The 22769-nt window shown below is 36.4% G+C and overlaps 1 protein-coding gene across 2 annotated transcripts in view; it reads right to left on the reverse strand.

Annotated features, from left to right (window-relative positions):
- The window catches only part of LOC145660787 (uncharacterized), a 207886-nt gene that overhangs the window by 88453 nt on the left and 96664 nt on the right, over positions 1-22769 (reverse strand). For both annotated transcript variants that reach the window (XM_081726197.1, XM_081726199.1), the window contains exon 2: positions 7631-7709. In XM_081726197.1, the coding sequence (XP_081582323.1) occupies positions 7631-7709 (79 nt within the window). The remainder of the gene's footprint in view (positions 1-7630; positions 7710-22769) is intronic.

A 22769-nucleotide genomic window follows, 5' to 3' on the forward strand; every position in this document is an offset into this window, starting at 1 on the left:
AAATTAACACTCTGAATTGGCAACCCTGCTGATATTTCAGTGCATCAAAAGGTGTGTTAAGGATCTGTCTACATTATGTAATTCCTGAAAACAATGAAAAACAAACTTTGAAATTATCATGATAAAATTTTTACTTACATGCACCCGGAACACTGCTATTCATTTCTATGGGTCTATTTAAAGCAAGATATATATATACAAGAACAATTCTCGAACTATATAAGTAAACGTTTAACGTAATTAACGAAAGAACATTCATACGTATGAGCTATGAGTCTATTTACATGTTTTTCAAAAAAAAAAAAAAATTGATTTTCACCTTCGGTTACATGTGGCAACACTGTATGGTTCCTAGTGTACTTCAATCGTTGCTTCCTAGTTTAAAAATATATGCATGAACAAGGCTTCATTTTGTTATAACTATTATTCGTGTATCACTTCAGGTTCAAAAGTTCTACTATCCCAAACTCCGGGTTGCATTGTATATTTTACACCCTGTATGTATATAAAATATGTGTATATGTGTGTGTTTCATAGTTCCTATTACATCACTTCGGAATTAAATGTAGACACGAAAACAAGCCAAAAAAGTTTATTACACCGAAGTCAAAGGGGTGTCCTTTCCAGGTTATGAGAGCGGGAAAATACAGAAAATCCAATTTTGACATTAATAGCGCAAGGATTAATAGTGTTAGAAGAAAAGGTGTGCTGAATTTCAGAGGAAACCACAGATATATTTTCGAAAAATGCAACATTCAAAATGTTCGGAAAATTACGCAAGATTTTATTAAACCTTGCAGCACTCAATCCACAATTATCTATGATACCTTGACTTAATATGTAAAATTCTGTACCTACTTTACCCATACTCACCCATGAAAGATGTTTCATCACTGCTTATTAAATTATTAAACCTTGAACACACTATCAGACGAAAGGATTTGAAAAGGCGGTGCCTATACTTACAAGCTGACGTATTAATCCAGGATCCACTTAATCTGTCAGAGAAAAGCTTGGAAAGACCAGTGAGAATGGCTGGCTATCAATTTTTTTAAAATAGAATTACTGGATCAGCTATTTTCAGTGAAATTTAGACTTAAGAGCCGTTCACACAGATATAAATTAATTAATTTGAATAATAATAATCTGAATTGAATTATAATAATCTGAATATTATATTATATGTATATTATCGGTCGAATAGCTATGACCTTCTTTCATAGCTTATCTGAAGTCTTTGCAGATAAGCTATCCTAATAGAGCTTCTTTATTCGCAACAGGCAAATGTCGGAATGGTACCTAACTTACAGGCCCCAAATAATCTCCTTTCCAATGCCTTTCCAAAGAACGTTATCTCTCTGAAATCTTCGTCATCAAGCTGGAAATGCCATAACAACTTTTATAATGTGAAATAAATAAATACGTCTTTCTCTGAGGTAGCAGCCGGCAAATTAACATGTTCTTTGGATTTTCCTTCGCTATTTTTCAATGTCTTTGTTTTTACATTTTCATCAACGAAATTTACACAGCTATTGTATCTTTTTATTTTTAACTAATTTTCTAATACCTTCTTGGACATCTTGAAAATTGCGAAGCAACTCTTAATTCGCCAACCCATAAAAAATTTTAAACACTATTAAGCAAATATTTTCGAAGTGATGGCTGTACTGAAATGATCCAAGATTGCTGTGACATGCTGATACGCTAGAAATCTTTCCTGACTTTGGTTTTATACCCCCTCCTGTTAACATATTTTCTTTAAATATATATATTTTTTTTTATCTGAACGAAAATGAAACAACAAAGAAAAATGCTTATTTTTACCCTCTCCCTTTTTTTGCCCAGTAGGTTGCGGAAAAATTACTACTAGTACCAGCTGGTGAATATTTATCAAAATCAGTCGCCGCTTCTTTGGATGCTAATTACGGCTATACATGAGCAGTACTAATCCGAAGTTCGCTGTTGTAGTTGATGCTATTGGGAAGCATGGTGAATTCTTCAAATTCGACCAACGATAAGACACTTGTTTTGTTATTTTTGTGGAGGTCAGCGATTTCTTGGCGCTAATATATTCATTTAATTTTCTCTTGATCCTTGAACTAAAGTAAAGTCCACATTTTTTTTTCTAAATGACCTTACGTAATTAGAAAGAAACTGTTTCCATTCATTGCCTTGCTCAAATTGTATCGAATCGGCAGACATTGAATTTGGATCAAAGAAGGAGTGAAAACTGTGGTAATCGCAATATCAAAACAGTACAACTTCAATGTCGCCACATGAATATAGGCCCTACTCCAAAAAGAGTAAAACTGAACATGCAATATTAATACTAATAAGCATTTGGACGAATTTTGAAATGTATAAAATAAATAGTTTTCATAATACTGTATTTTGGAAAGAAATATGCCATGTTACTATATAGGAAAATCCCAACGCATTCCGAGTGTTGAACACAGCCTTAAGAGTTCTGTAAATTACTTACGAAAATTGTGTCTTTTATATTTCTTGTTACTAGGAAGTCATATTTAAAAAAAAAAAAAGGAAGAAAAAAAAAGAAAAGAAAAGAAAAGAAAAAGAAGAAATGGTGTGCTTGTTTAATTAGCACTATTTAAATCGCTGTACATAGTCATTCGATACCTCTTCACTTTATGAAATATCGATACAAAGTGGGACAAACATCTAGCAATAAATTATTATCATAAATAATGTTTTGCTAGTTAAAAAGACCTTTGCCGGACCTGTCTCTAACCATGTGGCAAACGCAAATAGTCTGATTCACACCAGCAGCGCCCATTTCTGTGTAACTTTGCGGGTCCCTTTCAGGTATGTGAGTGTCCTTGCCATATATTCAAGCAAAGATATCCAGATCCTGGGAGTCCCAAACTTTGGGGATAGGGCACGGCAGAAGCGTAACCACGGAGGGCAAGTGTCCCAAAACGATTTCCTGCTTTACTCCAAATGGAATTTCGTCTGCGAAACGTTTATTTAAACATGTTTACTACAGCAAATGAAGAATGTTTATAACAGAATAACTTGAAGTGTCCGTTCTTCGCACAGCTATAATATGGCTTAATGAATATAAAACCGGAAATTTGAATATTGAATAAAAGTCCCTATTTTAACCTTTAGAAGCGGAAGTTTTGAAATCTTTGCAATACATCTTCACATATTTTTAATTATGAGTTTATGTATCGAATTTCATACCTCCAACTCAAGCAAATTCTCAAATTAGGTATTTACTGAATAAAAAAACGAACGTTTTTATACTAGAAATTATCCGTTTTAGGAGCCGAATTTTTGAAAAGTCTGAAACCCGTTTTCGAATAATTTCAATTAGAAGTTTATATGCCGGATTTCATAACCCCAACATAAACAAATGCTCATATTAAGTTTTTCTATATAAAGAATCGGAAATTTGAATATTGTATAGTTTCCTTTTTCCATATTAGAAGCAGAATTGTGGAAAACGTCTAAACATGTATTATCTTATTCTTAATTAAGAGTTTAAATATCGAATTTCACACATTTAACCCAAGTAAACCATCACATTTGTCAGTCTCACAATAAAGAACCGAAATTTGTAATATTTTTCTATAAAAGTTAACCCCATGTATTTAAGAGTGGAATTTTCAAAAAAAAGTTTAAACACGTGTTCAGTTATTTTTAATCCAAACTTATATGCCGAGTTCCATATTCCTAACGTGAGATATTTTATTTTTAGGAAAAAGATTTGAACACACTTTAACCTCTCTTGGGATACATATTTTTTTAAAAAATCTTTTCTTATTAATTGTTATTATAGCAAAAGAAATTTCCTATTCAAATTTTGTGGCCTTGATGTTGATGAGTGACTCACATTTACTCTTTTATATAATAGCATAGATATAAAAGATAGAAATCTAAGCCACGTTAACGCATTATAATAATTACAAACTTTCCAATTGCAATAATTAGCAGAATACTGATCAATGGCATAGCAGAAACACATCGTGGAGGAAGTTAATAATTATCATTACGAAGAAATTCGCTTGCACGCACTAATACACATACGCCAAGCATTAAGATGCGTACAGCTGAAATGAGTACCATGTGGTCGGCCAGAGTACTTTATGAGCTCTTGTAACACGAAGTTTAACTCCTTGGAGTTCTACTACTTATTTTTAGGTACTAAAGTAGTTAACATTATTCGATTTAAAAAAATAAAAAATAAAGCTTCTTCGTTCTTTGTTTTGTTTTTCAAGTATAGAGGCATTTAATATTTTCCTTCGGTGAGGCGAATTACAGAAAAGGTAGATAAGAAAGAAATTACCTTAGCTTTCTTTAGTTACACAATATTACAGTACTGATGACTTTTGCTAAATAGTACTACATTAAACTTCCTGCGCCACAGCTGGCGAAAGGCTATGGCCAGCCAGATGGATCACGTTCAAGCGTTGATGCTTGACCAGCGCATTGATATCCACGTGCCATTATCTGGATTGGAGTTCACTACCTCTTAATTCACTCAGGTCCCCAATTGCCTCATGATGCTGGGTCAAAACCGAAAATGTTAGTGCTCCCACCGAAAATAGAACCGGGAATCATGTAGATCGAAGTCGCACACGCTAACAATTCGGTTAAATAGGATCTAAATAATAATAATAATAATAATAATAATAATAATAATAATAATAATAATAATAATAATAATAATAATAATAATAATAATATAGGCCTAATTAATAAAATTTGAACATTCATTTTCTTTTTTAATGCACTTTACTCACACACGCAGACGGTAAATTTAATGCACTTTACTCACACACGGCAGACGGCATATGGTAACGAAAAAGAGTTGAAAAGATGAATACAGTGTATAAGTAATCTGCTGAAATCTTATGTAAGTTAGAGCTATGAGAAGTAAGACTTTTTTTAACATGTCAGTATAATGCTTGTTCTTCGTGGTAAATTAATATACATTGAAATTACAAAGGGAACATATTACATGAAAGCAGAATCAATTTCGCTATCACTTAAAGTGGAGAGAGCTTGAGCAGAGTTAGCCCCCTGCTTACGCCGCTGATTAATTAATTATCATCTTTATTACTTTAATTTACCTAACTGGATGTACAGTTGCTATTTTATTACTACACTATTGGATAGCAATGTCTGTTCTTATTTCCCCTCTTTTTTTAAAATCATTTTTCACTTAGAACAAATGAACTTCTTAAAACAGTTTTTACTTTCTTATGAATAGTTTATTGGTATATTTCGTACAACTTGTAATCCTGATTTTGCACAATGACAAAATCCATGTTTCAACTGCAAATAATAATAATAATGTATGCAGTCTAAGCACTGCGAGTTATTAATGCTTTCACATCTTGAAACATCTTTCGGTCGCTTTTAGTATGAAAAACTCCGCATCCGGAAAAAGTCAAGGGCCAGCCCAAGAAAAATTTGCTGGGTACATTCCTAGCACGGGCCATCTACAAGATCGGTGCCCAAGGTATACAGTTCTCATTCTATTTCGTTGTTACAGAAAAAAATCAGTGTTTTCTTATAAAGCATGTAAATTCTATATGTACAGAGTCGGATTTAGGTTTGGTGAGGCCCCAAGCTATTGAAGGTAATGGGGTCTTTAACTATCAAGATGAAAGTAGGCTCACTATATACAGAAATGAAGAAACTAGTGATTTTTAGGAAGTAGGCTAGCAGAAGAGGCCCCATCACTTACGTCATATGAGTCTATACAACATGAAGAACTGTCGCTGTTTGTAGATTTTACTTTATTTATTATTTTTTTTTTTATATTTTGGAAATGTACAACCAGTTGTTTTCTTTATTTTTTTGGGCCCCCAAGACAGTTGGGACCCTAAGCTATGGCTTGTTTAGCTTATACGTAAATCCTGCACTGCATATGTATAAAATTATACTAAGGAAAATAAAAGGATTTCAGATATTTCAAGTATTTTGCCTTCTATTAGTATAAAATAGCTGCCTTGTGTAAAAGTGACAATAATTATTTTCCAGGAAACGATGTAAGAACACATTTAAGTATAGGTTATGCACATACGAGAAAACAGGAAGAATGTTTACGTTTGTCAGTTATATACAACCATGCGTTCATTTTTCAGTACTCTAGCTGTATCAGATATCAAACTTAAAGGTGGTAACTAATAAGGGCACTAATGAAACCTTGGTACGAGAAACCAGATAAGTTCAGCCTTAACCGCACAATTAACATTTTACCTACTTTCTGTTCGAGACTACACACAAATGTAGGTTTGCTGAGGAACAAAGAATAATTAAAGGTTTACACTAAGAAAACGAAATTCAGCAAGGCTGTTTGAGATTATTTTCTCTGTTTTATCCTCACATTTTGAAGCAACATTGTACTCTTTAATTAAAAATAATGAAAGCCACCAGCAAACTGACGAGAACGTAATTATATTCTGAGAACATATTTTTTCTTAATTGTTCTGTTATTTTTCTTAATTGTTCTGTTTGTTAAACAGAGGATATACGGTTAAAAATATTTAAAGAAAGATCCATTTACTTTTCCCGTCATGGAAGAACTACAGCGCTAGGATTAATTTCTACAATTCACACTGACATGGAATTGTAAAGAAAATATTTCTTCATAGTTTTTACTTTTTGTTCATCGTGTAATCAATATGTAACTGTCTTAATTCTTGTATTGTGATTCAATTTTGTCTATAAAAACAATCTAAAATTCATTTGTAAGCTTGCAAATGCTAACAATGAATATTTACCAGATTTCAGTTTGTTACTACCTTAGAATAGAAATGAGAAGTACTGCGTTAGAAACAAAGAAATAAATTATATATTTTTCAGTTCTATTCGCTGCCTGATGTTTATTAGATTAGTCCTGCAATGACTTACGTTGCGAACTAGCGAAGACAGAATTTTTGTGACGAGATTCGAAACGAGACAGAGGTCTTCCAACAGAAATAGCACTGGCGGTTTCAGAGTTCTACAAGAGGCAAGTCACGTCTGGACTGGTGACCAGTGATGATTTCAGAAGATTTTCTGCGAGGACGAATTTAAATACACTTAGGGTAAAAAGTAGTATTAAGAGAACACTGGAATCTACATTGAGCACATTGTATGTAAGAGCAGGCATTAAAAGGAATGTTCTATGAGACAGGCAAAAAATATAAAGGGCCAAGTGAGACCACATGACCACAGAGTCCGTGAATTATGTACGCTATAATATTTCTCATGGACTTCAATTAGGATTGCAGACTATTAAAATAACTAAAATTTTTGTTCGGTCGTTCCTCATTGGTATACAGAAACAAATATTCATAATTAATTAGTTTTTTAAACATATTTTTCGAATAAATTTTAAAAAAACACGCGACTTAGTGACAAAAGTATAGAGCCGCCCCAAAGTTTCCTGAGACGTGACATCACTTTCACGTTTTTGTAAGAGATAGCCTTGCCTCGTATGCACCCCTAAAGGCAATCAAATTTACAACAGTGGCTGAAGCATTTCATTTTATAAAGTACAACTAGGCCTAAAGATAATTCTGACAAGAGTATACAAGATGGAATCATAAGACAAAATAAGATCTTGAATATACTGATATACTGATCTGCTATAGATTGATATCTCATTACTTACCATATTTTGTGAATGGTCTTGGATTTGAAAATGCGAATACAATCGTTTGTGTTAAGCATGCCAACCCCAAAAACAGCAACTGAAACAGAGATAGGACATGAAAAGTTTTGTATATGTGCAAATTATTATATAATTATTGTTACAAAATTAACACTTTCTCTTCCTAATAGCATTGAACTTGCACTTGCTGATCAAATGTTAACACGTTTTGCTGCATTGGCTTGAAAGAACTCCACGAAGAGACAACAAATAAGTAATACCATTATCTTCGCAGCAATCTTACGTACTTGATAGGATTATAAAGCCTCTGAAAGGTTCATAGATCCAATTGTTTTTTTCTTTTTCGATTCTTTTTCTTTCTTTTTTTCTACATTTTCGTTTTTGAGTAACAAATTGCTAATCAAATTTAAATCTACGTAGCAACGTGTGGTTTCGTATCGCATTTTCTGCAGTATAGGAAATAATAATAAAAATAATAATAATAATAATAATAATAATAATAATAATAATAATAATAATAATAATAATAATAATAATAATAATAATAATAATAATAATAATAATTTATTTAACATTATTATTTACATTAACATTTATTTAATATTAACCATTTATTTGTGGACATGGAATATTAAAATAAAGAATTTTGTGTATCACAACAAATAACTTACTAACTAACTCTCCGGCCTATGGAATCTGGAGATTCAATGCCGCGTTCACAAAAGCTCTCCACTTACTTCTATCCTTCGCCAACTAGATCCAGTTTCTACTTTGGATTCCTATTTCCGCGAGATCCATCTTAATAGTGTCCTCCCATCTCCGTCTAGGTCTTCCTAATGATCGTTTTCCGATTGGTCTCCAATTAAGACTTTGAAAGCGTTCCTACTTTCTTCCATTCTGCCTATATGATCTGTCTACATGAGCCTCCTAGATTTGATTACCCTAACAATGTTCGGTAAACCGTATAAGTTATGTAGTTTCCTCGTTATGAAGTTTCCGCCATTCCCCATTCCCGTTCCTCTTGGGTCCGGATATTCGTCTCAGGATCTTGTTCTCAAATCCTTTCAGTCTACATTCTTCCCTCAGAGTAAGCGACCATGTTTCGCAACCATACAGAACAACAGGCATGATGATCGTTTTATATATTTTAAGCTTCAAATTCCTCGACAGAATTCGCAACGACAAGAGATTTTGAACTGAATAATAACACGAATTCCCTGGTTTTTGTCGACATTTAATTTCTTCGTGACTATGTTTTTTGTTTGTTAATATTGACCCTAGATATGTGAAAGTATCCACTTCATCAAAAGTATTATTCGATATTTTAATGTATCCATAATTTGCCGTATAATGGTGCCGTCGAACTTCCATGTACTTAGTTCTCTCTGTATTTACTTCTAAACCCATGTCCCTGCAAGCGTTTAATAAGACCGCTGCATTTCTTTCTCCTATCAACCCCTATTAAATTTACATCATCAGCATACGCCATAACCTGGTAATATTTTCCATAACCTGGTGAACACCGTTCAACTCTAGGCCCTGGTTGCTATCTTTGATTTTCCTTATAGGGTATTCCAGGACAAAGTTGAATAATAATGGCGATAACGCATCTCCTTGTTTCAGGCCTTCTCGACCTGAAAGCTCGGGGACAAAACTTCCCTACCCGGACTTCACTTTGAGGTTCATTTAAACATTCTTAATTAATCTAATTAGCTTTTTCGGGATTTCAAATTCTGTAAGTATGTTATACAATGTTTCTCTCCTAACCGAGTCGTAAGCCTTTCTAAAATCAATAAAAAGTTGATGTACGGGGTATTGTATTCCCACTTCTTTTTGAGTATTTGTCAAATGGTAAATATTTGGTCGATAGTTAATCGAATTAGTCTAAATCCGCACTGATAATCTAATATAAATAAAATAAAGAGTTTGTGTGTTTTCTGTCTGTCTGTGTGCGACCTAGGAAACAGATGAGTGGACCAAGAGTTACCAAATTTTGGTCAGGGGTACCCTTGTCCAGGGCCCAGGCCAAGACGAAGCACTTTTTTAAAATTTAAACTAGGGTGTCTCAGGGAGGACGTTTACCGTCACATGTACAAGAAGTAAAAAAAAAATAAAAAAAAAGATATTAGTGTCAAATTCATAGTGTTCGGGGTCTCTGAGATGAATGATGATACTCCCAAAAGCATTGACTTCCAAGTACAGTCTCCATGCGAAGAATGAGTATTTCAGCTAGTCTCCAACAATTTCATCAACGTATGCGGTCAATCTTGCTAATAGAATGTTTGAAAAGATTTTATAGGATGTTCACAGGAGAGAAATGCCTCGATAATTATTACAGTCAGTTTTGTCGCCTTTCTTGTGAATTGGTATCCTCGTCGCCAAAAGTGCCTTTACATCGCCGTGACGGGTATGTGACAGCGCAGTACATTAAAGAAGGGATGGTTGCATAAGAATTTGTGATTAATTTTGAAGAGTTTTTATTTTGACTAGGAAAATAAAGTAGGTATAGGGAGTAAAGACACAGATTTGAAGCATCAGTGCACTGTCATCTCTGAAAAGATTCGTATTATTGCCTTATATGTTAAGTTAAACACCACAACATCTGTCACTGATAGCGTAGATCATCTTACTTTTTAAAATTGCCTCTGTAGCCTATTTGTCCATACATTAATCTCCAGACATGATGTATAGAGAGGAGAAAGAAAGAGATACAACATCTGTAAGATTTATGTAATTCACTAAGGGACTATAGGAAACGACTAAGCTAATTACTGCTACTAGCGCTTTTTAATCTTCAGGGATTTACTACATGTTCGCAAAACATTATTCTAAGTCCTAAATCTGTGCGTGAATTATTTCATTCGCCTCACTGTAATTATTTTAGAATGGAAACTGATTACGCTGAACGTGAAAATGTTTCTCGTAAAGCAAGGGCCGTAATAAATGTAAATAAGGCTCTCATTATTATATAAAACACATAAGTATTTATTCCGTGTATAGAACAATATAATACAGTAACTAAGCAACATCATAATCACTAACGCCCGCAGGATTTTTTTCAACGGGTGGAGGGGAAGTCCGATATAGAATGTTTCGTTTTATTCCCTATATATATTAACAGTCATAACATTTATCATTGATAGCGTATATCGTCTTTCGCCACTGTAGCTTATTAGTCAGAACATTCATCTCCAGACATGATGTCGAGAGAATAGAAAGAAATAGATATGAACAGTGGTGTAACTAATTTTACTGCGCCCTGGATCGATCGATCATCGATTTACTCATACTCCCCCAGGCCCTCTGCCACAGGTATTTCAGCTGCTGCGTTATATATATGGTTCCATGTCAGAAGGGCCAAACAAAAGGGCAAAGACAGAAAGACCCGAGTCAAAAGGGCCCTGCGTCAAATGAGCCTGGGTCGAGATGGCCCCCTCGCTACAAAAGGGCCCGAGTCAAAAGATCTGCGCAACAACAGGGCACGAGTCAAAAGACCCTGCGTCAAACGGGCTCGGATCAAAAGGGCCCGAATCAAAACGCCCCTCATAAAAAGGACCCGGGTCGAAATGTCTCTGCAACAAAAGGGCCCGAGTCAAAAGGCCCCGAATCAAAACGACCCTCATAAAAAAGCCCGAGTCAAAAGGGACTCCGCTACAAAAGAGCCAGAGTCAAACGACCCTGCGTCAAAAGGGACCGAGTCAAAAGTGGCCGAATCAAAACGCCCCTCATAAAAAGAGCCATAGTCAAAAGGAGCCAACGAGAAAAGGATCCGAGTCAAAGGCCCTGCGTCAAATGAGCCCGGGTCAAAAGGGGCTCTGCCACAAAAGGGTCCGTGTGAAAACGACCCCACATCAAAAGGGCCCGGGTCAACAGGTCTCCACAACATAAGTCCCGAGTCAAAAGGGCCCGAATCAAAACGCCCGTCATAAAAAGGAGCAGAGTCAAAAGGGGCCCCGCTACGAAAGGGCCCGAGTCAAACGGCCGTAAGTCAAAAGGTCGCGGATTAAAAAGGCCCTAGTCAAAAGGGGCCAAATCAAAATGCACCTCATAAAAAGAGCCCGGGTCAAAAGGGTTCCACGACAAAGTTACCTGAGTCAAAAGACCCTGCGTCAAACGGACCCGGGTCAAATAAAGCCGGAGTCAAACGGCCCCGCGTCTAAAGGGCCCGGGTCGATAGGTCTCCTCAACAAAAGAGCCCGAGCCAGAAGGCCCGAATCAAAACGCCCCTCATCAAAAGGGCCATAGTCAAAAGAGTCTCACGACAAAAGACCCGAGTCAAAAGGACCTGCATTAAACGCGCCTGCGTCGAAATGGGCCCCGCTACAAAAGGGCCCGAGTGAAATCGGCCCCACATCAAAAGGGACCTGTTCAAAAGGTCCCACAATAAAAGGGCCCAAATCATAATGCCCCTCATAAAAAGGAGCCGAGTCCAAAGGGGTCCCCCTACTAAAGTGCCCGAGTCAAACGGCCGTGCGTCAAAAGGGTGCTGGTTTAAAGGGCTGGAGTCAAAAGGGGCCGACTCAAAACGCCCCTCATAAAAAGAACCCAAGTCAAAAGTGTTCCACGACAAAGGGACCCGAGTCAAAAGGCCCTGCGTCAAATGGACCCGGGTCAAATAAAGCCGGAGTCAAGCGGGCCCGCGTCGAAAGGGCCCGGGTCGAAATATTTCCTCAACAAACGGGCCCGAGACAGAAGGCCCGAATCAAAACGCCCCTCATCAAAAGGGCCCGGGTCGGAATGTCTCCGCAACAAAAGGGCCTGAGAATCGTTTGTTAACACAACGCAAAAATTTGAGATTTAGATAGCGATAATAAACATAACAATTATAATGATGTCTGCAGAATTTTTGTGTATACTGGTACGGAATGACAACCAACGTCAGTAACAGAGGCGACTCTTGAGGGAAGTGACATTGGTAAAAATTAACATTTTACGAACGCAATCCACAAGAAGTTAACTGCACAAATGTATGATGGAATTTCATTTACGGTGGAAAACATTAACGGTCTCAAAACAAAAGCTCAAATAAAACTAGTGATGAGCGCAAGAGTCTTGGTCTTGCAGTTTTTGCAAAAGTCTTGCATGCAAGACCAAGACCAGGAATCCCGATGCAAGACCAAGACCAAGACCAAGGGGTGCAAGACCAAGACCAAGACCACACCTGCAAGACCAAGACCAAGACCAAGACTCTTGCGCAAGAGTCTTGCACAAGTACCGTTTCGGTGGTAGAGCAGTCACATGTGGTTATACGGGTCCCTGGTTGGATTCTAGCATGCGCCATGGAAACTTTTTAGTGGGCAAACACCGTGTGCGTGGGTTTTTTCGGTAGAGACCTGCATGGGCCGGGCCTTGCCCGAGACCCGAAGCCCGACCCTACCCGCGGGCCGGGCTTGGGCGGGCCGATTCTATTATTTCTTTGAGTCGGGCCGGGCTTGGCGGTCCGACACTGATTTCTTTTCAGGTCGGGCCGGGCTGGGGCCGATTAATTGCAATTCTTTAACCCTCGAGAAGTCGCGCTGAAAAAGTAACGCGAGTAGTCGCGCGCGGTCAAATGGACCGAACGAACATAATGTGTTGCAAAAATCGTTTTAAACAGTTTTCTTGTATTAGAAACGTAATTTTGTATATTTTCTGATTAAGAGGGAATAACATTTTTATTATTATAATAAGTTTTACAGTAATAACTATTAGAGAAACCTACAACTAGACATGTTATTTTTTTATTTCTCATTTGGAATAAAATGTTTTTGTCGTTACATATTTCTTTAGATAGATAGTTACGAACTGGTTTTATTGAAAATTCTAAACCTGATGATGATCTTTTGTTTTTGTCAACTTTGGTTCGTCTAAAATTAGAAATGCAATAGTAAATTAGTTAAAAATATACTATATAAACATAACAATAAAACAAAGCTTCACAGCGCATTTTACATTGAATTAGAGCTCAGTCGTAGCTAAGCGGTTAGCATACACACCTTTGGCGTGGGACTGCCGGCTCGATTCCCGGTGGGACCTCATGTGGTTCGGATCCTTCGTTAAGCAGTAGGTCCACGTCTTACATAGCCTTGATGCTGAAAAGGGCGCTAAATTGAAATCAAATCAAATTTACATTGAATTATTTTAAGATCCTGTTATTTTGAAACTTCACCTATACAGCACTACATTGAATTATTTTAGGTTATCTTCAAATTTACACTGTTCCACACTTCGTCGTCGCTTATTTCGTCCCCTCTTGCTCTGACTACATTCGGGGAATCGCTGGTCATTTCTGGGTTTAAGGTCTTCAGATTCGCTCGCAGACTCCTCACTTGACCTTTCGTGTTCACTCATATATAAATATTTGTTATGATCTTCCTCAGACAAAGCTTCCACGAGATCATGTCGGCTGATTTATCCAAATAGTCAATCCCTAACATTTCCCTCCGTTGTTTTAAGCTGTTCAGTTCTAATTTTCTCTTTTCTCATACTTGGTATCAGTTTGTTAACTCTGTCGACCTCCCTTCCGTCCATTAAAATAATATTTATGTTTATAAAGCTTAAAACATCTCCAAAGCAAAGGTCACGTGCAGAGCGAAACACTGAGAAAAAACATTACACAGTTAGTCGCGCGCGGTGGAAAGCACCGCAGAATCACTAAACAATCACTAGTACTTAAACTAAACAACGGATAACGGAGTGATTGAGCAGGAATGTTTGGGAAGGTGAGGGGCAAGATTAGCTAGACGGAGAAGTCTGTCGGACAAACAGAATGGACACACGATCGAAAATAATTTCCCTGTGGTGCTTTTGACCGCGGCGCGACTACTCGAGGGTTAATAGTTATTGACATTCGTTAAACGATAATTAGAATAAAGGCAAACGTGGAAGAAGTGTGCCCGTGAAAAATGTTATAAAATGAAACTTCGAAAATTTATCGGGCCCGGGCCGGGCTTGGGCCAAGAATTTTAAAAAACTTATAGGGCCTGGCCGGGCTCGGGCCGAAAATCTCCAAAACGTTTCGGGTCCGGGCTGGGCCGCGCCTACGTACATTCGGGCTGGATTGAGCTCGGGCCGAAAACTTCGGCCCGTGCAGGTCTCTATTTCTCGGTGTTTTGATGTTCCCTCCTACTTTCTTCAATCCACTATTTCATTCATTTCTCATGAATACCGTCTCCCTTAGCCCCGATGCATAATCGTGGGACGTTAAACTAGATATTTCATTTCGTTTAAAAACATATTAGTGGTGTTTTTCTTCCAAAACTAAAGTGAAATGTAGTATTGAACATTGGTGATACCTTACACCATAGGTGTCGACTACATGGGTATGGCCTTGGCTCCCAGACTCAAGCATCCGTTGGGAATTTTTAATGTGTGCTCATAAAATTAATATCGAAATAACATTTTCATGACATTGAAAAAACTTAATACATGTAACCGCAAGTTTGATTTCATGGGCGGATGCTTATACGTTGAATAATTGTTTATCAATATAACTTTTAGCATCCTTAGGTATACGACACATCGAGGGTTGAGCGATATAACATTATCCTACAACAATAAATCTATGTCATAAAATTGAAAGTGACTATTTTTGTGACTCCTAATCTCTTGAACCACCCAACCGATCTCGATCAAATTTTCAACACAGATGGAGTTTGAGCCTGGGAGTGTTTTCATCATTTCACTTTGACGGTAAGCTTAGGAGAGGGGAGAAGGGGGAGTTATATAATAATAAATAAAACTTAACAACTTCAACCAAACGAGTAATCTCGATCAAATTTTTAACATAGATGAGGTTCAAGCCTGGAATGTTATATGTCAGTTCACTTTGGTGGTAGAACCTAGGGGGAGAAGAGCGAAAGGGTATATATATATATAACTTAATAACTCTTGAACCACCTGACCGAACTCGATCTCATTTTAAGATAGATGAGGATCGGGCCTGAGATGGTTTCTATCATATCACTTTGATCTTGAAGTTTAGGGGAGAGGGAGAGGAAAGATATTTAAAAATGATGGAAAATGACCGACATTGAAATGGAATCTATAGTTTTGGGAACCGCTAAGACAAACAATGATACTTCCGGTGCTGTTTAAATCAAAATTCAGCCCCGTAGCTTGGCGGAGGGGAGGGGAGATATATAAAAATGATCGAAAATGGCGAATATTAGTGTCGAATCTATAGTTTTCGAGGTCGCTGAGTTGAATACTGAGACTTCCTATACCATTTACGACCAAATTCAGCCTCGTAATTTGGGGAAGAGGGAGATGCATAATAATGATTAAAAATGACCAAATATTAGTGCCGAATCCATAGTTTCGTGGTCTCTGACACGAACAGTGACACTTGTGATGCCGTTTAAATCCGAATTCAGCCCGGCAACTTGGGGAGGAGGAAGAGAGGGAAACATAAAAATAATCGAAGATGACCGATATTAGAGAGCGCTTTACTAATAGTAAAAAAGTGATTGACTAACGATATATATATATATATATATATATATATATATATATATATATATATATATATATATATATATATATATATATATATATATATTATTTTAGTTTAACCCAACAAAGTAGATACTTGATGCTAGTAATCCATATTCACAAGTGAGACTTCAAATAACTTGGAGTTTGATGCCCTTATTTTGTATTTCTAATACAGGTCAACAGTATTTATATAAATTGAATCTACACAAAAGACATAGACAGTTGAGTTGTTTTCAGTTTTCCCTCAAATTATTCTAAAATATTAAGAGGTTTGATTATAATAATTATTATTTTAATTTTCTTTCCCTCTTTTTTTTTTTGTCAATATTGCTAAACATATCATCATCATAATAGCTATTCTGCTATTATTGGCAGGTTATTTGCTTCAACAGACAAGGTTTGACGTTCGGTGGTCCTCAGCTGGTCTCTTCGTCTTGACGTGGCAATTTTCTGTTTCAATACCTTCCTTCAACTAGTCTGCTTCGCTCCCTCCCTCTTTTTCCTTCCACAATACACTCTAGCACGTCCCTTGTAATACAGTTCCTCGTCAGCCAATATCCTAAACAGTTCCCTTTCCCCCTCTTAACAATATCTAAAATTCTTCGTTTTTTCTCCTACTGCTAATATTTCTAACACATTCGTTTTCGTTCAACACGGCTAATTCTCTCCTTTTTTTCTCCATGCCCATGTTTCGAAAGTCTGCAATTTTTTCATCGCTTTTGCGTAATGTGAATGTCTCTGCCCCATGGAGTACATATTGGAATCAGTAAAACAAAAATTCAATATTTAATTGGAAGTTTGTTTAATACAAGAATTAGCTAATCGTGGTTGGAAAGAAAAATCTGACGCCTTTAGAGTGTAAAAATAATTTTGCAATTCATGGTATTTCAATAATCTGTGCCGTCTGATTTTCTTTCATGCGAAACAGGGGTAGCCTCCTCAGTTTGGAAACCAGTGGAATGTTGGATCTGTTAAAAAAAAATATATATATATATATAAACAGATTACGAAACCCTGTGATTTAGGCATATCTTATAAGTAGTGAAGCATGGGCACCCATTAAAAAAAATAAAGGTCATAACCTATGTTGTACGCTATCATACTTACACGACGTTAAATTATATTACATTTAGAAACATACATTGTATTTCCGTTACTACTGGTGCTTTGTAGAGTTTATTATCCCTTATATCCATAGTAAAATTTACCTATGAAAAGCTTGAGATTTCTTAAATGCAAGACTTGCAAGACTCTTGCATGCAAGACCAAGACCAAGACCAAGGGTTCCAGTGCAAGACCAAGACCAAGACTCGATGTGCAAGACCAAGACCAAGGCTCGATGTGCAAGACCAAGGCCAAGACCTTGCGTTGAGTTGAGTTGATTTTAGTTTAGCGTCCCTTTCAGCAGCGAGGCTATATGAGACGTGGACCTACTGATTAACGTGGAATCCGAACCACATGAGCTCCCGCCGGGAATCGAACCCGGGTCTCCCACGCCAAAGGCGCGTACGCTAACCGCTTAGCCACGGAGGAGCTCAGACCAAGACCTTGCATTTGCTCATCACTAAACGAAACACATCAATCACTTTTTGTTCATTGTTATGCATATTGTGATTATTATTATTATTATTATTATTATTATTATTATTATTATTATTATTATTATTATATTAATTTTATTATTATTATCATTTTTATTAATAATAATATGCAAGGTCAGTGGTAGCCCATGCCTTCAAACCAGTATACGCCACTGTTTGAAACTATGAACTCTACATTAACATAGGTCGTCTTTCGATCATTTTATGTTCGAATTTGTGCATGGGTGTCTTACCCCTTCCCCCAAAGCATGAAAAGCAAACAGAGCCAGGGGCAGAGAGAGAGACACACTCACAGAACACACAGCTCGCTGTGTAGCTGCAAGAGACCTATGGGTAACTATAGTTGCCCTCTTGTTACAAGGTGTTGAGTCAGGTAGTATCAAGGTCAGTTCCTGCAGTTGAACACGAAGTTGACTGTTAGAAAACAGAAGCATATAACTAGTCTCATCTGTTTACTTTTCACGAATATTTTTCACCTTCATGTGTACAGATCACGTCTGGCGTACATTTAAAAGGCATGCTGTGTCAAGTATATATTCCCAAAAAGATATGAGTACTCAAAAGGCAAAAACCTGTAGCTACTTTTGTTTTCCTTTTTCTATTAGCCAGTGGAAGCGATGTTTCAACATCCTTCTTGTAGCTTCCTTAGCACTTTTACTTCCTCTTTTTAGTTGAGCTTTCGGCTATGAATACTAGGGATGGACACATTTTTTGGAAAAATACTTTTTCGAAAAATGAATTTTTCAAAAACGAATTTTTTTCGAGAAACGAAAAACGATTTTTTTTCGAAAAAACGAAAACGAAATTTTTCCGAAAACCGGAAAACGAAAACTACCGAGAAACGAAAAACGGATAATTTTTGTAAAACAAACTGAGTTTATTTCATTTGTTAGTACTTCCAAACTATAGTATACTATGCATACGTATAGGAAGTCTTATAGAAGGGCTATGTTCATCTGTCTGCCTATCCATCCGTTCGTCTGTCAGCTGGTATCAGAGCAAGAGCGGCAAGAAATAGCGAGAAGCATACATGTAAGTTTGCAAAACGAATAGATTCATCTAATGCATTTGACTTTTATTTAATAATCCAGAAGTGGTAGAGATCTATCGCTTTCTGCTACATTGTTGATCAACACAGAACACAAACGGTAACATATAGAAAGACGCGATTTTCTAGAACCAATTCAGTGTCCCAAGAATATATTCAATGTTCGCCCTTATTACACTTGCAGCTTAAGCTATGCATAAGTGTCGAAAGTCTTGAGAATGGCTTTGTCCGTCTGTCTGTCGAGAGGTGCTAGACCAAAACAGTAACAAATATTGAGAAGTCGTTTCTTGCGGTCGATTTAGAGCCCCTAAAATAGGTTCGGTCTCCTAAATTAACCCTCCATTTAAAACCGTAAGTGGTTCTAATACCATTTTTGGTTTCAATTTGTATCGCTATAGAACGAAAATCGTAATAGATAGCGAGAAGCGATTTGTTGCAAACAATTTAGCGTCTTAGACAACATACAACTATCCACAACATTTAATCAAAACCAGAAATTGTTTATATTTACTATTATTTCCGGTTTTAATACTGAATTACGAGATATCGAGATGTAGATTTTGGCAATCGATTCAACTACCTAGAAATAGCTGTACCCTTTTCCATTAATCCTCTATTCAGATCGGAAGTTGTTTTAAATAATCATTTTCGGTTTAACATTGATCGATATAGAACAAAAATAGTAATAGATAGCCACAAGTGTTTTTTTTTTTTTTTTAATCTATACAGCGTCTCAAGAGTATATAAGCTATATATCATCTCAACGCACAATACTATCGAAATTGAAAGTGGCTGAATTTACTAGTATATTCAATAGGGATTCAATACGGATTTTTATAAAGCAAAAGATTGAAGAAATAGTGATGCGGTTTTATGCGATTGACTAAGCGTTCTAAGAATAGGCTCTACCTTCTCCCTTGATCTCTATTCACACCAGAAGTGGTTCAAATTAACGATTACAAGTTTCAACATTAATCGCCACAGAACAAAATTGGTAATAGATAGCGACAAGTGGTTCATCTACAATCGATTGAGGTTCTCAAGAGGAAATACAATTACAATCCACAACACTCCACAAAAACAGAAATGGTTGAAGGTTATTACTATTTTTGATTTTATAGGTAATACTAATTTCCATAGAGCAAAATCGGTCAGAGATATCGAGATGTATTTTTTAAAATTAATCCAGCATCCCAAGAATAGATTCCACCTTCTTCGTTAACACTTTATTTGAACCGAAAGTGTTCAAATTAACCATTTCCGGTGTTAACACTTGTCGCGATAAAACAAAATTGTAATAGATAGCGACAAGCAATTTTCTGGAATCAATTCAGGGTTTTAAGAGAACATATCTTCATAACCTGCACCACTCTTCTGAAACGGAAATGCTTGATATTTACTACTACTTTCGGTTCCAATACTTATATGCATAGAACAATAACTATAAAAGATATCGAGAAGTTTTCTGAAATCGATTCAGCGTCCTAAAAATAGATTCCGTCTCCTCCCTTAACCCTCTATTCAAGCCGGAAGTGGTTCAAATTAGCCATTCCTGCTTTCAATCTTTATCGCATAGAACAAAAACGATAAGTGATAGCTAATAATGGCTTTTTGATATGGATTCAGCATCCGAGGAACAGATTCTATCTTTGATTTTATTAACCTATTCCAACCAAGAGTTTTAGTTGTGCTACTTGTTGTACTGAAGTTTTGAATATTCAATTCGCATAGATTGCAAGTCTGCCTCAGTTTTACACTGTGAAACGAAACTCATTTGTTTCTCTACGAAAACAGGAAAAAATGTATCACAATCAGGGGGGATCCAGGGGTCGATCGCCCCCCAGAAGAGAACACTCCTATTTTATATATAAATAAAACCCATCCCAGAGTTGGAGCTCGTAAAAATAGCTCTAAGTAGCAGTATTACAACCCCCCCCCCGAAGTCCGTCCTGGATCCGCCCCTGATCACAACTCCCGGTTTCAGTATTGATCACCATAGAGCAAGCGAGAAGCATGAATTCAGTACCTTCGCAATAGACTATGTCCAAGTTTTATCCTGTGGTAGAAATTTACTACCACTTCTAATTTCAATAGTGATCACCATAGAGCAAAACTAATAAGAGATAATGAGATATGTTTATATATATGAATCCAGGATTCGAAGATTGTCATATCGATCGCTATCCCTCTATGTAAACCGGAAATAGTGAGAAACTACCATTTCCGATTTCATAGTAAAGAAAAGGCGATAACCGGAAGCAGTTTTTGATATGGATTCTGTGCCACAATGGTAGTTTCCATCTCTAAGTTTAATGCAACCGAAAGTGATAAATACTTACTATATCTCTGGTTACAATCTTTTTTTCTCATAGAACGAGAGAAGTACTAGGAAGCGACAAACGTTTCTTTTCAATATATAATTTTATAATTCCAAGAAAAGATTTCAAGCCCTGCAACTGGTCTAGTGGCTAGCGCGTATTCCTTTGATGCACAGGGTCCCGAGTGGGAAAACATTGAACGTGTTATGGTGGTTCGGATTCCACTTTATAATGTAGGTCCACGTCTTGTATAGTCTTGCTCGATTCTGAAAAGGGACGCTGAACTTCAACAAACAACCAAATAAAAAATATTTCATCTTAGTAGTATTCTTCTACTGAAGTTAGTAGCAGTAAAAACTAATACGAAAACGAAGACCCACCTATTTAAAATTTGAATTCTCGTTTGATGAGATTATTATAGTCAGATACTTAGTTCTTTGTCTTACCGTATATAAAACATCTTTAGAACAAATAAACCATTCAATAGTATTTTGTTAGTATTAAATTGCCTATTTTTGAAAGCAATCAAATTGTTTTTGATACTGACTTAATTAGTTATAGAAAATAAGATAAATGAATGGGGGATCTTAGTGAGAAGTCTTTAGTATCAGTACATATAATCACTACATGTTTCATATTTTGTTAAAATCAATTGTTAAAAGTCAATTTATTACAGAGTTGCCTGATACTATCACGATCAGTTTATACAGCATCCTTCTATTTGGTAATTTATTAGTCTTTTTTTACATTATAAAATATAATGTCGGGCTAATTGCTGTATCACCGGACTAATTTTAGGAAATTTACCGGGTCAATTGGAGAATTTATTTAAGTTTATGAGGAAGAGTGATTGAAAGTCAGGTAAGGGGAATAGCAAAAGCTCAGATAGTGATTGCATTTGCTGGTTGTTTTGATGTTGTAAGCGGCACTGTATGTGGTGACGGATGGACTATTTCGCGGAGAGGTACACTTGTTTTACTATACAAATACATAGATTGTAAAATGTATAGATAAATTTGAGCAAATCTTTAATTTGCCCATTTCATGTCGAGAACAGAAACCAACAAACCCCTGTGGGGCTTCTAATCCGTTCCTACTACTATCACTACCCCTACTCCTACTCCTCCTCCTACTACTACTGCTACTCCTACTTATACTATGGATCCGTATAGTAAAACTGCGCACCTAATAACATAATCTAACGTAACTTAATGTAATCCAACCAAATATAACCGAATGCAGTATATTTTGTTCCAGTTTTTCGATTTTCAAATTGATCCGGCGATTCAGCAGTAATGCCATATTGTCGATAACACATTAATAATCACTAGTAAATAATTATTTTTTAATATTCTGTAAAATATAAATTTTACACTGTTTACCTTTGTGAATTATTATTTCTAATTTATATCCCTCAAGAACCGAGAACCAAGGGTCTGTGGATCACAATATTTCATGCTGAGCTCGCACACGTACTAGACTTGTTAAAGTCTATGACCATATCAACTTTGGCCAATATCGGATGAGATTAACGCGTTTTAATGAAATTTATTCATTTAACTAAGTTCAAGTCCAAATTTTCTGAACAGTATTTTGAGAAAAAAATACTGCTACAGGCTAGTCAGAGCATCAATGCAACTCTGTACTGTCAGCAGTTGAGCCGTGTTCAAAAAAAAAAAAAGACTCTGGAGCCAGCA

Source organism: Thermobia domestica, chromosome 1 (genome assembly GCF_964235325.1).
Source record: "Thermobia domestica chromosome 1, izTheDome1.hap1.1, whole genome shotgun sequence".
NCBI lineage: Eukaryota > Metazoa > Arthropoda > Insecta > Zygentoma > Lepismatidae > Thermobia > Thermobia domestica.